This window comes from Passer montanus, unplaced genomic scaffold (genome assembly GCF_014805655.1).
Source record: "Passer montanus isolate IOZ18808 unplaced genomic scaffold, ASM1480565v1 scaffold20, whole genome shotgun sequence".
In the NCBI taxonomy this organism is placed as follows: Eukaryota; Metazoa; Chordata; class Aves; order Passeriformes; family Passeridae; genus Passer; species Passer montanus.
This window is the reverse complement of record NW_024366592.1, coordinates 12,790,497-12,807,355: the sequence shown is the minus strand read 5'-3', so window position 1 is coordinate 12,807,355 and position 16,859 is coordinate 12,790,497. Positions and strand designations below refer to the sequence as shown.

Sequence of the window (16,859 nt, the reverse complement as noted above, 5' to 3'; positions counted from 1 at the left end):
CCTGCGCGGCCGCCGGGGCTGCGGGCGGGGCCTGGGGGGAGCCGCGGGAGCCTGAGGGACGCGGGCCCCGCCACGGCACCGGCATCCTGAGGGACGCGGGCCCCGCCACCCGCGGCGGGACATGGTGGGGCGGGGAAGGGGCCTGGGATACGGCTTACGTGGTGGGATGGGGAAGGATGAGGTGGTGGAGTAAAGCGGGATGTTCCTTGTTAGCTACCCAAGTCCCAGGAGGTGGGAAAAAGGCTTTGAGGCTGAAAGAAGCACCTGAAGGACGAGTTATCTTTTGTGAGAGCCCCGATGTGAGTCCTTGTGCCGTGGTTTGCTGCTGTGGTTGCTCCGTGTGGAACCAGCCGGGAGGTGGCTCACACTTCGTTGCCAGAATGGCAACATCCGTGGTAGAAACTAAATTCCAAGAATAATGTGTTAGGCTAATTTTTTGCCACGTTGAAATTCTTGTCATTATCGTTTTTCAATAGATGATCACATCCAATTGTAGCGGAATAATAGTATTTTTGTAATTATTCCTTGCTACCTGATACATTGTTTTCTGATGTTCTCTTTCCTTTTTCTTCCCCTTCTAATCTTTTAGGGTCCAAAAGCAAAAAAAAAGGTAGGTAGGCAGAAACTCGCTGTAGTTCACTGTTGTGTTTATTTTTTTTAATCTGATTTTTTGGTTTTTTCCCTGAGACAGCTGGCCAGGGTTAATGAATCTGAAGGAGGGAGAGGTGTTTCCAGGACACCAAGCTTCTGTGCCTTTAGCAGGCAAGCCAAGTGTTCCTGCAGCGCTGCTGGAGGGAGCATGGCCAGTGCAGCCAGTGCTTGTTTGGCTTGGCAACGGGTGTCCAGGCAGAGAGGCAGTGTCCTGGCTCTGTCCCAGCCATGAGGTGGCAGCCGGACCAGGGCAGTGACTGTCCCCTGTGCTGGGCACTGGTGGGGCCACACTTCGAGTCCTGTGTCCAGTTCTGGGCCCCTCATTGCGAGATGGACATTGAGCGGCTGGAGCGTGTCTAGAGAAGGGAAGGGAGCTGGGCAAGGGGCTGGAGCACCAGGTACAGCTGGGGTGGGGGGTTGAGCCTGGAGAAAAGGAGGCTCAGGAGGGATCTTCTGGCTCTGCACAACTCCCTGACAGGAGGGGGCAGCCGGGGGAAATCGGGCTCTGCTCCCAGGGAACAAGGGAAGGATGCAAGGAACAGCCTCAAGCTATGCCAGGGGAGGGTCAGGTTGGACATCAGCAGGAATTTCATCACGGAAAGGTTTGTCAAGCATTGGAAGGGGCTGCCCAGGGAAGTTTGGAGTTGCTATCCCTGGAGGTGTCCAAGGAAGGCCTGGACATGGCACTCAGTGCTCTGGGCTGGGGGACAAGGTGGGGATTGGGCACAGCTTGGACTTGATGATCTTGGATGTCTTTTCCAACCTGAATGCTTCTGGGATTCTGTTATTTGGGTGATAGGCTAGACACAGAATAAGGGGCGTGAAGGGACAACAGGCAGAAGTCCATAGGAAACTGAGTTGCATAAATTGGTCCTGTGAGTTATTCTTAATTCAGTGATAATGAATTTATCTACCCCTCCCTAGCTGTGCATCTTACTCTTCTCAGTGCTCTGTTAAGTCATAGGAATGTGAAAAGAAGTTGACTAAAACATGATTTCAAGTAATTGAAACAAGCAGGTTTTCCATTTTCAGTTCATTTAAGTGAAAAGAACAAATTCTTCCCTGAAATCCTAATGGGTAGAAGTGTGAGTTTTACTGACTCTATTTTGGGATAATTTTGCAAATGAATGCTTTGATACCAAATGCAATAAGATGCGCACAGACTCTGGTAACACTTAATTGTCACCATTGTATTTGTCCCAGCTTCATGACAATCTCTGTACTCAATGTTGCACTTATGTATATATTTATGCCAATATATTTATTGCCATGCCAAGTAGTGTGGACTGAACAAGTAGTTATTTATATCTGAATGTGTGATAGTCAAAATCAAAGTGTGAAATAAATGTGTATGAAGAAGGAACAGTAGTCAGATAATTTCTGAAAACCTCAAATTTAAAATATAGTTACTCTAGGATTATGCTGGAGGTGAACAGCGAACTGTCTGGAGTGAGATTTTACAATAGAAAAGAGAACTCTTTGCTATTTTGTCTTGTGAATTAGATGCTTCTAAATGCCAGGCTTGTCCCACAATACATTTTCCAGTATTTTCTAAAATATTTGAAGTTGTAGCATCTACTTTCTTAGCAGATCTGCCTGCTATTCAATTTCTACATTAAACCAAAATATTTTAATATTCTCATGTTGTCTCTGTGTTTGGGAATGTCTAGCATAGAAAAATACATTAATTTTAAGACCTTATAATAAAAAAGAGAAGAAAAAAATTTAGTCCAGAGTATGCATTACTATTCTGGGGCCTTCATTGCCTGTCTAGGGAGTCTAAAATTTTAATTGAGGGATCACATTGGAAGGGAAAAGTTATAGAGTTATAGAACTGCCAAACAGTATTAAAATAATACTGATATTTGTTTTCCTCTCCCTTACTGCAAATGTGAAATCCAATGGCAAAAAGGGAAAATCTAAGAAAGAAAAGGAAGCAAAGCTGAAAGGTACCGTGCACTTCATTTAGAGGGAATGTGATAGACAAAATCATTCATTTTAAATAAATGGGCAGAAGGTAACACCCTGAACTAGATATGAATTGCTATCTCTGTTTCCCAAATGGAAATGTTCTTCCCTCTTTCCTGGTGTGGGCCAAACTCCCTGTTCCTTGATGCTGCATCTCACTTCTACATCAGAGCAATACTCTTCTCTAGTTACTCCTACTGCACTTAGGAAGTTGGGAAGAATTAACTTGCCATTAATCCTGGTGGGGGCTTGGGCGTGCTGGTGACTGCCAGTAAGTGACTGCTAATCACTGGTAAGCTTTTGTGATGGGAGTGGAAGCTTAGGTGGCCACAGGCAGATTTGGGAGCTGCTGCTGCTCTTGCCTCAGTGCAGCACACAGTTGACATGATTTACTTGGAGGTGATGACATCAAGTGACTGGGAACATCTGGGTTGAGGCACAGGCTATGCAATCTTAGGCTGAAGGCTTAGTGATTGAATGAGTTTTAGTTTTCACATCCTCTCTAATTTTCTAGTCCCTATGGCAGCAAAGAGAAGCCAGATCTGTGGAGTAGCAGATCCTGAAGTGGATTTCAACGAAAAAACAGCTGTAAAATTGAAATTGTAGGAAACCAGTGGTTGTAGGAAAGAAGAAGAGGAATTTGGGGTTAAAGCACTGAGTTTCACTCAAGATTTTGGATTAAGAATCTGTGTCCTTGAAGCTGTAGATGGAGAGAGCACTCCTGCTGCTGCACTTACTGGTTCTTGATTCCAGTCTTGTCCTCACAGCCTGATAGGGGCAGTGCCAGAGACTGTGTGTTTTAGTAGTACTCAAATTAATTTGGATCAATCTTCATATGGGAGATTTCTGTGCAGTGAAAGATAAACATTTATGTTGCTCATTTTATACTGGTTTTATCATTATAGCTGGTAACCAAATAATATCTTAGATTTTATTTAGGAAAGCATGGTTATTCCCCTGATCTCTTTCCCAATCCTCAGCTGAAGCCCTATTACGAGCTCAACAAGAAGAAGAAGAGAGACTTGAAAGGGAGAGACTGTATCGAGAGCACTTGGAAAAGCTTGAGGCAAAGGTTAGTTTTTTACTCAATGAAAAAATCAAATCCTATTTCTAAACTAGAGACAAGGCCTGTAAAAGACCAGTAATTTATAGGAATTGATTTTCTTACGCACTTATTGTTGGGAACAATATTGAGGAAATGTTCCAGTTTTGATAAATTTAAATACATTACCTTTTGTCATATGTGTTTCTTAAGTTTGGTTAAATGCCTTTTTTTTTCCATTTCCACTGTACTTTCAATTGAATGTATTTTTCGTATTCCCTGTGAGGATGTTTGGTACAAATTCCTTAATTAGTTCCTTGTTGGAACAGATGCAGTGATTTGTATTTGTACATATATGTGTGTGTATTAGACTACGTATATTTATTTTTCTGAACAGCCTGGCATTCAGAACAAAAACTGATTGATGATAGATAACTATTTTTGTGTTTAAAAAGAAAAAAAAAGAGATTTACAACAAGCTAATTTTTTTAAGAGTCACTCTTGTCTACTCCTCTTGTACTTCACAGAATATATTTTTTCCTCCTAGGGAGAAGATGACCTTAAAATTATAGAAACTAAAAGGGAAAAAATAAAATTATCTTGCATGTTTTTTCCAAGTTATGCTTACATTTTTTAGCAGCTCCCATTACAGCTGTCTCCAGGATGCTGATACGGAAACTGTTGAAGTGAGAGTTTGCAATCATATGTCACATTATGTTTATCATATGGCTCAGCAGCTACTGTGATGACAATAACATATTACAAACTACTGCAGTCTTCTCAATTGGATGTTTCATTAAAGAAGCAAGTTTTCAGTGTTTGGATTTATTTATTATTTAAATAATTACTCGTTTAAATGTCCCCAATTTGTTTCTTCTGTGTAAAATAATTGTAAGAAATAAGCCAAATATTTAACTGCTGTTTGATATATGTATTTTTTTAACAGTATCAAGGAGAGAGGGAGTCTGAACTAGCAGAACTTAATTCACTGGAACTGAAGTTTCTTTCTGCACAGCAGTGGAAAATGGATTACAGAGAACAAGCCAAGGTAATCTTTTTTGCCAAAATCTGCCCAGAGGTTTGGCAAGGAAGAGACTTCAGGAGCTTCCAGTTCTTGAATGTAGGTGTGTGCTATGACTACATTTTGAATTCCATCTCAAAGCAATGACAGGCCATGCTTACTCTCTTATCTTCTTTACTTTGGAGTACACAGAAAAGAAATGTGGGCAAAGAGGAGCCTGTTTGGTGATCAAAGTATGAATGCCCCACACCTCATCCCAACAGTCACGAGGAATTGTAATTTCAGATGTTCTGGTACCTGTTCTTCCTCTTTTATTTCTTTAATTAATTCTGCTTTTAAGCATTTCACCAAAAAAGTTCTGCCAGGGCTTAAAAAGAAATTCTGTAGAACATTTGTTCAGTGGCTCCTAGATATGAAAGGTCATGATTCATAGAGAGAGGTTTGCTAGATTTTCGAAGGATGTGGCACAAACCCAGGTCAGGGCTGGAAATGTCTGAAAATGCAGCTAAAAGTTGATGTCTGCAGTTTAGGTGACGTCCATGGTGGTTGTATCATCACCCAATGGCATTATGTACCTGTCAAGTTCAATTTGAGGTGGTAAGGTGTGGAAATAAGTAGATTTAACTCTTGAGAATCTTACAGACACATCACTCAGTAACAATCTGATAATGACATTTGGTCAGGTAAGGAACCGAAGGTTTAATGTCCTACAGGCTTGTGGACACAAGGATTTTGTCTTTGTCTTGTGTTATTGCTTAATCCTGTTAAAGTCCCTGTAGAACAACTCCACAATCATGGATAGCCCATGTTAGAGAGGACTTCTGAAATTCTGGCCGTTCAGCCTTCTGCACCAAGCAGGGCAAAGTCTGAAGTTAAATCAAGATGCCCAGTTGGGTTTTGAAATATTTAAAAGTTGGAGGTACCCCAGCATCTTTGACAGCTTTACCACTCTCACTATAACCGTTTTTCTCTGAATGTAATTGGCATGTTACAGCTTGTGATCATTGCCAGCTGTTGTTTGTGGATGTTTTTGACAAACTAGAACTATTGATTTTAAGGTAAGTCTGATAAAACACTGGTAGATTATGGGAAATACCAGAGTTTCTTTTAGTCTGTTGTTAAGATTATTTAGGATAAAATAAATATATAATACCAAACACTGAATTTTCATATATATTTCTGAACAATTTCAGTTTAGATGAAGACATGCATTTGCACCTTACCATGAAATCTATCCCTTTTCTCAAAAAAAAGGAGTGCTGTTAGTGCTGTTAGTTCTAAGAATGTGATGATAAAAGTGAAGCTCTCTTTTAAGTGTGAAGATGTAAAAAAAAAAAGAAATCAGATGTCTTACTCCTGAAAATTGATCAGTCTTCTATACAGCAGTTTCTAGTATACTCAGCACTCCTCTGTTGTTGCTTTGTTTGAAGTCAGTGGGAATGCTGGTGGAAGTGGTTAGGAATGCAATCCTATAGGTCCTTTTGCTTTAAAAGATACATTTTCCTTTGCAATGCTGTTTTCAGTAACATGGGGTTATTAATCTTCAGCAAACAGGGGGGCAGTGTTTTCTTAATATCCTATTCTATGGATCAAAAAAATTCCATTATGGGTGATAAATTGATCCCATGAGCCAATGTTAGGCTTATGTTTGGCATTAAGTGGGTTTAGTCTGCCACTGTTTTTTTCTTTCCACCTCTTATAGGAATGACCAAGAATTGATTTGAAAATAAAATTATTTTTAAAAAACCCTAATCTAGGATTTCACATTTCTACCAGAGGTTTTTGCAACAGAAGAATTGATGCTAGTAAGGAGTAGGAAATCTCCTTCAGAGGCAGAGAAAGGAGGAATAAACGTTGCAGTAGAGGCTCTTAATCAACTTTATTGCCAGTGTAGAAATTTTCAGTTTCCTTGGCAGAATCTGATCTGAGACCCACCTGCCTCTTCCACCTGCACCTTCCTTGTTTCTGTTGTCAGTCATTTTATTCTTCCAGTCCCTCCCTTGTGGCAGGTACTGAATTCATTGCTTTTGTGGAACAGAGCAGAACCCACTGATAAATAGGTATAAACACCAAGTGTGAGTTGGGCAGAAGCATCTTGACACATTAATGTCAAAGTAAACCTTTTTTTTTCCTGGCATAGGGATAGTAAACCAGGTGGTGTTAGAATCCTGTTTAGATGCAGGTGTGAATTTGGCACTATAATATAGTTGTCTTTCAGAATCCTCCTTTTTCTTGTAATAGCAGTGTGCAGCACACTTGTATCCACTTTTCTCTGAACTCTTCTGCAGTGGGAGCACTACCTCAGCTGTGATGGGACTCCTGACCCCACTGTACCTCAGGAAATCAACACTTTCATGAGCTTGTGGCGTGATGACCAAGATGAGGACATTCAGCTTGTGATGAAGAAAGAGGAAGTAGTGTTAAATGTAATGTTAAAACGGTGTATTTCAGTTTAAGCTTAACATATCCTTAACAGCCTCCCTCTAACTCTATTTTTCCCTTTTTTGTGGCCAAATAACTGAAAGACCTTCAACACCTAGAAATTTTTCTTCAATTTTTCTATTTTTCTTAAATTACAGATCTGTTGTCAATCCTGAAGAAGTTGTGTATTGACTTTCAATACGCATTTAAGGGAGTTGTGTGCTGTGTGTCTACACTGAGGTCTAGCATTCCAACATCCATATTCCCTTCCATTTTAAACCAGAGCATATAAGCTCATGTCAGATGTAAATGCTTTGGTGGACAACAGCCTCATTTTGTAACACTTGAACCAGTAAAAATGTCATGTAAGAGCAAAAGTTCCCAGAACTGATTTTTACCAACAGAAGTCACGAGCCATTGATAGCTTGTGAAGCAATTTAAAGCAATCAATGCCTGCTCTGTAAATTTAGGATTTTATTTTCATTTATGCTGACTTTATGGTGTTTTTCAGAAAGTTAAATGGGGTCTTCTGGAAACTGGGGGGAAAGTTGCATGTATAATGCAGGTTTCATTGGGTTGGTTTGATTCTGAGTTAGATTTCTTACCTGTCTATTAAAAAAAAAGGTTATTTTTGTGACCAAAATTTGTTTAGGTGCAAATGAAGTAGGTTTGCCTCATTTTTTATGACAGAACACACAATATTTTAAGGATGGTGTCAAAACAGATACTTTTCCCATGTAAATGTTTTCTAGTTGATTGAGAAGTTGGAGTTTCTTCTGTTGGAGGCATCACCAGAAGAGGTCACAGACAAACAAAGAGACCAGTACCAGGAAGTTATTCTGCAGTTGCAGGATCTGCTTCATCAGAAGTACAATGATGCTACCCAGAACCTGCTCAAAGTGAGATGTACTGCTTCAAAGATGTGATATGTGCACATAAGTTAGCTCCAGGTGTCCTTTAATGATGGTTGGTTCTGTTTGGTCCTAAACTGTCACAGAGATGAGTCTGTGAGTTTCCAAACCATGTTTATAGCACTCACCAGACTTTGTAATTATTCAAAACTCCTGAAAATGTGAACTTTACAGTGGAAAATCTCATCATTAAGTCAGACAAGAATAAACTACTGGGAAATTTTGTGAGACTTGGGGGTGGTGAAACCAAGAGGTGCTGTATGAAATTTGTTGACTGTACCAGAAAACGTAGATGTGAAAAGCAACTCATAAGGTTGCCTTGTACGCATTTTTTTAGTACAAGTTCATGCAATTAAAATATTTTCGAAACTAAGATCTTGGGAAAGGTGAAGAGTACTCAAACAAGAACATGAAATTGTGCTGGAGAGTCAGTTTTCTGAACTGCATGTGTAGGTAGTGACCCTGCTAATCATTAATTCATTAATTAATTTCATTAATTAAGAATATTAATCATATATATAAAGTATGTTTAGCAAGGGAATATTAGTGAAATAGTGAACCAGTTGTATGTGCACAGTCAAAACCCCCTGCAAATTAAGAAATGTTGAATTCTTGTTCACTGAATTTAGGATTAAGCTCCCAATAGAATTAATATTTTACAAGTTTGGTGCTGCCTAAATGATAAAATAATCTGTACAGTGTATCTGGAGAAGGAGTCCATTATTGCTCAGTAAATCCTTTTTTTGTTTGTTTTTTATAATTTAGCCTGAGAATTAGGGAAATAATGGAAGAACCCACATTTGGCAGTACTTCACTCACAGAATTTATGAAGTTAGAGAAAAAAAAGCAATGTAGTTCAAACTTTAAGCAACAGATTTGAGTTTATTACTGTTGTGCTCTAATATATAAATACAACACAGCTGACATGGTCTGGTGTCTTTTCATTTTTACATGTATTTCTTTATTTATTTATTCGAGTAAACATAGATAAATCAAAGTGAAATAACATATTATTTAATTGGCTTTTTTCTTTGTAGATAGCTAGTATGTATGAAGATTCTGAAACTGGGAATATGCACACAGTCCTAAAGGATAAAAACATTACTTTCTGTATTTGGGTCAATCTGAAGAAGAAAGAAAGGTACAGCACACTGAAATTATTGATTTGAAATGAGGCCTGGCTTTGTTGAGTAAACACGAAGAATCAGTTTCTCATAATTTTTTGTTGTTGTTGTTGTTGAATAGCATCTATTCTGCAGACTCTCAGTGCTGGCTGCTGGTAAGAGTGGTTTAGAGATATATAAATTTCTTTATTAAAATGCAGCAGCAGAACCCTGTCACTGCCAGAACAAATTTGGAAGAAAAACAGTAAAGCTCATGCAGAGAATTGAAATTCCTCTGGAAGCAGTGTTTCTTGCTGATGCATTTAATATTTTCTAAGTTGTTTCAGTTTCTTGCAAAGCAGTGAATGATGCTTTGTGCTCAGTTAGAGAAAATACTTTAAAGCCTGGGATGCACTATCATTTCTGAATCTAAGTTTTGTGTTTTTATTGGATTACCATATAGATGGTACGTTTTCAAAATGAGATTTTTGAGCAGACTTCCTACTCCCACTCCATAAATGTAAGGAATAATTTATTAAAAGGACTTTAGCTTGACTAAGGACCTGTTGCTGTGAGTTTTGTTAAGATAAATAGAAGGGTGGATGCTGAGCAGTGTCAGACTGACCTGCAGGAAGAACACATATGGATTAAGTTTTAAGCAGAGAGATTAACTTAAAAATATTCAACCAACAATTAAAAGCTAAGTGTTGCTTTACTGGAAGATTTTTAGGACTTGTGACTAGCTTATCTTATTCAAAAGCAAGTATTATTTGAGTTGTTTTGGAAGGTGCTGAGAGTGATCTAACATAGATACCTGTGCAGGGATTTTCCCAATAAATTAGTTTTACCAGGAATGTAGTTTCTAGAAGAACTGCCATCTGACCCTGCCTCATTATCATCCTGTCAAGACTTATTTTTGAAACTTCTGATCCCCTTGATGCAGTTGTGGCTTTGCTGGAGGGTCTAACAGACAGCTGCCAGCACAAGCACTGTGACATCCCAGCATTTCCCAGACACTGCAACAAATCCTGGAAGAGATTTGACCATTTGTGAGGAAACACCAAATGAAGTGCTGCCAATCTTACCAGGCTCTGTTGCTGTTGTCACTGCCCTTGCCAGGTTCAAGGACCATGTGTTCCAGGAGGCAGGGCATGGCTTTGAGCTGCCCAAATCCCTGGCTCTGAGCAGCGTGGCCATTCGCGTGCTGCACACCCACTACGACCACTTGTCTCCCCTGTGGGTGCAGTGCCAAGGGCTGCCAAGACAGGAGGCCTCAGACAGCATGGAGTTTGCTGAGCATCCAGAAGACACTGGGCAAGGACCAGGAGAAGAGGAGGAGAAAGGCAGGGAGGAACCCAGCGTGCCTGCTGCAGAAGAAATGGGTTCTAAGGGGAGAAAGGTAGGTAAAAACCTGCTCAAAAGATACTCTACACCGCTCCTGTAAACTTCAAGTTTAGTCACACTGTCCTGTGCAGGACAGTGAGATCCTTAGATGTTTCATAGGAAAAGGAAGTTTGTGTCAACAGTGTCATAGTTCTTCTCAAGGGACTGGAAAGATGGAAAGTAGAAAGGGAAGTTTGGACAGTGTGCAGTTGGCTTTTGGTGGTTTAAGAGTAGGATCAAGCATGAAGTGCCATTGCAAGATATTTCTGTAAATCTCTGGCATATATAGATTAATGAATTCTGCAAAACTGACAGCCCCACAAAATCCCTGAAGGAATCCCTTTTTAGGGAAATTTGCAGCATGCAGGCTAAGATTCAGAGCTCAGCAGGTGTTGGCTGTGCAGGTGTCTGGCTGTTCCATGGCTGTGTGCTGACCCTTTGCTGTTAGAGCCTTTTCAAATATGATCTCTGGCTGCCTGTCCTCTTCCTCAGTTATCTTCCATGGAATATGTTTGCTTTAGGTGTGATGGAGATTGCTTGGTTTTGTGTTGTCCATACTGCATTTGGAGTTTTCACCCTGTGTATCACCTGTGACTTGCAGATAAATGCCCTGTGTTCTCTAGCTAAAATTATGCAGAAATAACTGACAAAACATCAAGTTTTAGGCCTTCTTACTATGTTTGGAGCAATTTCATGGGATAATATGAGTGGAAAGGGACCCACAAAGATCCTTGAGTCCAACTCTTAAATGAACAAATTCTGAGATCCATACAGAGATCAAATGAAGATCGAACCTCTGTTCACGATCATGGCTTTTCTCCTTTCCAGTCCCTAACACCTTTGTCATGAATCAGTGCTTGAAATCCTGCTTCTTTTGGTTCCTTTTTTTCTTTTTTAATATAATCTTATATTTTGGCACTTTTCATCTACATTTCTCAGACTTTCTCTAAGCTGCTTCATTTTATTCCCTTTCTTTTTCTTTCCCAGGTCTTGACGCTCTTTCTCTCAGTCCATTTTGTGAATTTTCCTCTTCCTTCTGAAGGCTTCACTTCTCTCAGCTTCTGTCCTCTCACGTCCTGTCCTGTTTGAGGAGATGTGTGTTCTTCCCACATGCTGGCAGGTACAGCCAGAGCACAGAAGGTGCTGTGCCTCCAGAGGAGTCTGCTGTGGCAAGGATGAATCCCTGTCTGCGTTGGGTATTTGTCTGGAAATCCAGGGGAATATTTCTCAGCATCCCCCTGTCTGGCTGTAGCTTGAGCTCCCCACATTCCTGTGTGTAAATACAGTGAAATAGAGTGTGAAAGGGAATAGATACCATTGGCCAGGCACAGGCCAAAGCTGCAGATGGGGTTCTGGCACAGTTTCAGCGTTGGTTTGGATTATGCCTTGACTTACATTTTACTTTGTGCCACTCTGCTGGCTGTAAAATCAGCAAAAACCACAAGTTTTGAGTGCATACTCTGCTGAAGAAGCGTTGGGTGCTTGTTTGGTACTCAGGGAGCTCAAGATGGAATTTGCTGTGGAAATGAAGTAATTACTTTGTGGTTATCTCTAAATCCAGTTCCAAATCAGAAAGTACCTTTACTCAAAATATTTTTGATAGCTAGGTAGAAATTATTTCTCTTAAAACCTTGACCCTGTAGCAAGATTGGTACAAATGTTTCTGTATCCCTTCTCCTTGGGCCTCCTTGTTTGTCTCTGACTAATGGAAAAATGTCTCTTGCTTTTTGTCTAGGAGAGTTCCACCTCACTGAAAGAGACAAGCAATAACACAGATGATATAAAAGAGACAGAGGAGGAAACTGGGAAGAATTCAGATATTTTGGATGTGCCATCGCAAGGTATTTGGTTATTTTTTAAGTGCAGCACTACAAAAGTACTTAGGCTAAGTATTTTATGTGTTAAAAATTGTTCCCTGTGAGTGTGGGGAGGCCCTGGCAGAGGTTGCCCAGAGAAGCTGTGGCTGCCCCATCCCTGGAAGTGTCCAAGGCCAGGATGGATGGGGCTTGGAGCAACCTGGGATAGTGGAAGGTGCCAAGGGAGCTGGAACTGGACTTAAAGGTCCTTTCCAACCCAGGCCATCCCATGATCTATGGAAACACTGCAATATCTGCATGTGAATGGAGCAAAGTTTATAAATATAGGGATGCTTTGATAACATTTGGGTTTTGTTGACATTTCTATTAATGATTGCTAAATCATGTGGAGAGATAACAGGACAGATAGGAAAATGGAGTTTGTCCCCACGCTTGTTTTTATTTATTTTTTTTTATGCTTAAACATGTTTATCATGTTTATATAGATATGTATATTATTATACATATGTTTATGGGTGAGACATACAGTCTTTATGAATCTGCCAGGCTCTGGAGAGATTTACTTCCTCTTTTGATTTACTTCATCATTTGAAAATGATGATTCAAATGCATAATCATGGTAGGTATTGGTGTAGTGTGGGGTGTTGCTGAGTATTACCTGAATGGGTGCTTGAAGTGAGAGGGCCTAATTCTAGGAAATAAAACTGTTTGTCTGTCCCGCATAATTTACAAATTTCTCCAGTATTGTGGTGTTGTCCTTTGGTTTAATAAGAGTGAGTTTTCTTGTGGTACTGGCTTAAATAAAACAACTACAAACAACTATTAGCATAGTTTAGTTCCACTTTACAGCCTTTTTATTCTGGTAAAAAAACAAACCCCACCCCACAACACTTTGGACTGAGCACAATCCAGAGAACCAGTTGTCAGACTAGACCCTAAAAGCAAGGTTTTCAAAAGAATATAAAGGACTTGAGGACTTGGGCCTCATGTGGAGGAATTTGTATTTTATTTCTGTCAGGCTTTGAAAACCCTTACCACAGTATTAGGTGCGGTGGATGTGCACAGATGTGCACAATTATACCTGAGTGTTTTCCAGTTTGTTCATCTGTTTTAGGAAAGAAAGGAAAAACTGCTTTTTCTGGCATGCTCATGGTTTGCAAGCTCTTTCAATCACTTTTGAGAATAGCAGTGAGAGGATGCTTAGTTACCTTAAGTTCAAAACAAGGAGCCAGGTAAATGAGGGTTAAAAACCAGAAATGCAACAATAGAGAGGAGTGACAGTTTCTCTGGATTTACCCTTATTGTGCCACTGTTAAGGAGATAAATTACCTTGGGACAAAAAATAGTTTCTTTAGAAGACACTTATATATTTTTGTATTATTATTTAAAAAAAAACAAGTTAAAGTGTAAGCTACCACTGTAAAATGCACTAAAATGTTTTTTGCTACTTGGTAAGTTTGTTGTTCAGAATAACTGTAAAAGGACATTATGGTGGTGTGTGATACAGTAGAGTAAAACCTCTACAGAATGTAACTAAATCTGACATTAACACCATTTTCACTTCTATTTTTTTTAAAGCTTGAAGACAATTTATAGAGAGTGTTCTCCTTTTTTGATACGGTCTTATTCTCTCAGAGCAAATTTCATAACAATTACAGTAGCTGTTTTTACAGTATTGAACACTTTTTTCTTGATTCCTGTCAACAATAACTCCTCTCCTCCTGTACCATCCCATGTGATGTTTTATGTGGTCTGGTTTGGCTTTTTTAAAGAAAATATTTATGGGCATATTTTCCACAGTGTTTCTGCCTTTTACTAACATTTTCTAACTAATTAAGCCATAAGTTCATACATTGGTGATATATACGTAATTATGCATAGGAAAAAAAAGGAATTATCTTTGTTATCTTTATCTTTGTTATCTGAAAATTGTGTTTCATGTTAAATCCTCTTGCTCTTCCTAATTACCATGTCTTTCACCTTCAGCACATGACTTCTTAGTGCCTTATTTTTATATATCTCTTTATTTGCTTAATTTCTTTGCATATCAATACAATCTTACTAAACCTGTCCAGAATCTACTGTATTATTGCGCTTGTGAAATTCTTCTGTGGGCTCATTTTGTCAGTAAAACCTTATTCCCATAGAAAGCATTTGGAACTGGCTACAAATCCAAAAGCTCAGACCCAGTCCAGAAGTGCTTTTCATTGCCCGGCTCTCTGCCTGTCCTCACGTTTCAGTGAGTGTTGAGGAGCACCAGCAGATGGGGCTGAAATGCTGCAGAGCGAAGCACTTCCAGCACAGAGCAAATACCAGGAGATGGGGAATATCGGTGAGTTTGAGCATCCGGTTAACTCCTGCTGTCTGCTGAACTTCCCAGAAGAGGATGCCCTGCTGCAGGAGGAGCCAGGAGGCAGAGAAGAGGTGCCACAAGTTGTGGATTTGGAGCAGCTGGTGCCCGTGGGGGGTGTGTACCACATCTCTGCCCTGCAGCTGCCACCCCAGGCCCAGGACGTTGGGGACTGGACCATGGTGGAGGTGAGGGAGGACAGGAATCAGCCCCTGGTGCCCCTGAAGAGGTGCTCCTGAGGTTTGTCACTGCTGTCACATGCACTGCACACGAGTTCCTGAGCAGCAAACTAACCAGGCAAGGTTTGCAAATCATCAGTTTTTCTTTCATATGTGAAAGGTGGAAGCACAGTGGTACCAAAAATCACTGCTGATTCAGCTCCAGGCTCTTCAGGCTGGTTGAGGACTGTGGTCACTGGGTTCTGGTTTCCTCTAGCACTGACCTAGCCCACAGATGGCACTATGGAAACCTCTAATAAGCAAAATTCCCAAAAAGCCAAACTCAGAGGGCAGGACTGTGGCAGGGGAAGAGGCCCAGGATGTGCATTCACAGCCCCTGTGACCTCTCCTTCCCTCTTAACACTCTGGGGACAGAGTGGAATTACACCTGCTTTTGCTTCCCCTGCTCCTGGTGTCTGAGGCTGGGATCTGTGAGAAATGGCTGTGCCCACTGGTGGCTTCAGCCCCAGCCTCAGTTCAGTGTCACAGACCGCACCTGAGAGCTCTCAGGGGACACAAGTCTCATCAACAAAGACACTTGCTAAGGAAAATGGAACTGTTAAGTCACCAAGAGAGGCTTTAGCCAGAGCTGGGGTGACAGAGCTTCATGCTCCTCAGAGGCCCCTTGAAAATCAGCTATCTGCTCTGCCAGCTTTTTAATGAACAGCTTCTTCCTGCCTGTAGGGTTTCTTTTGCTCCCTACTGCAAAGGAAGGAACGAGCAACCTCTCTGTTGGTTTGTCTCCACCTGTGAGCTAAAACACATGGTTAAAACCTCCCAGCCAGACAAACACTCCCATGTGTGGCTGGAGAAAGGTAGCACACCCCACTGCTGAAAGCTGCAGTGGCTTTCTCACAGGTTAAATGCATGTGACACACAAATATTACAGTTTGTACTCTGACAATGGCACAGACTTCACCTCACAGTGCATTTCTTCCTGCAATAGGTGAGCGAATATCTCACAGCAGGTTCTGCCAAAGACAACGACTGGGCTTTTTTATGTTCAGTGGTGAAAAAGTACAAAACCTCAAGCTCACTGAATCCAGTGAGGCTTTTTCAGAAGAGCTGGAAGAAGAGTCTGAATTTCACTCCACACTCTACCATATGCTCAAGGATTCTGCCAGCAATGAAGCCATGGATAAAGTGGAAAGAGCTGGCTTCCTGTTTATTGATTCTGTGTATCAGCTGCTTCTTGCTACCCGAGTCTTAGCATACTCTTAGATACTGCATGCTTTCCTTCAAAATTTTATTATCAAAAGCTTTCAATAAAGTTACATTTCAAGTCTTAAATCCTTTTCTATTAAAATCATTGAAACAGGTTCTAAAATGCAAACATTTGTTCAAGCAAAATAAATTCTTTATTCACTTGTGGCTAGATCACTTAGACATGTTTTGTAGAACAAAATTGCTGTCCTTTTGTAAACCTCAGTAGAACTAAGATCCTTTTAGCTACTTTTAAAGATGACTTTTGGCAGAATGGGAAAATGATTTTTTTCATTTCAAGACATGCTTTAAAGAAAAAAAACTTCATTTCCCCCCAAAAATACCCACAACGCAACAAAACAAATCCAGACATGTAAACTAAAATAACACCAGCTTCAACTCCTGTCCTGCAGAGCGTGGCAGCGCAGCCCTGGTTATACTGGGGGAGGGCCGTGGTGGTGCAGTCCTGTGTAGGGCCACAGCAGCTGCTGCAGCGACCTCCAGGAGTCCCCAGTGCCCACAGGGGCTGCATCTGCTGGTCTCTGCAGGGACAGCCCCGTCAGGAAGCTTGTGAGAGCAGCCAGCAAGACCAGGATGGACACGGACACCCAGAAGGTTTTGTTGGTGTTGCAAAAGGAAGCCTTGAAATGGGATGTCCATGCTGGCATCAAATTGTACTTGGGCAGGGCAGGAAAGCACAGAGCCCTTTAGTGTTTCCCCAAAACATGCAACTTTTCCCACCCCACCCCAAAAAATCTTGGAGCAAACTAG

General features: G+C 40.8%; 1 protein-coding gene across 1 annotated transcript; it reads left to right on the top strand.

The window, feature by feature from the left end:
- Positions 1-136: 136 nt before the first annotated feature.
- DNAI7 (dynein axonemal intermediate chain 7) lies at positions 137-16,175 on the top strand. Its single transcript, XM_039708295.1, is given in 13 exon segments — positions 137-299; positions 590-610; positions 2,564-2,600; positions 3,600-3,691; positions 4,608-4,709; positions 6,971-7,108; positions 7,856-8,002; positions 9,052-9,155; positions 10,237-10,516; positions 12,236-12,341; positions 14,698-14,900; positions 15,832-15,877; positions 15,880-16,175. Coding segments are annotated over 13 exon segments (1,626 nt in total). The 5' UTR covers positions 137-176; the 3' UTR covers positions 16,107-16,175.
- Positions 16,176-16,859: the final 684 nt, after the last annotated feature.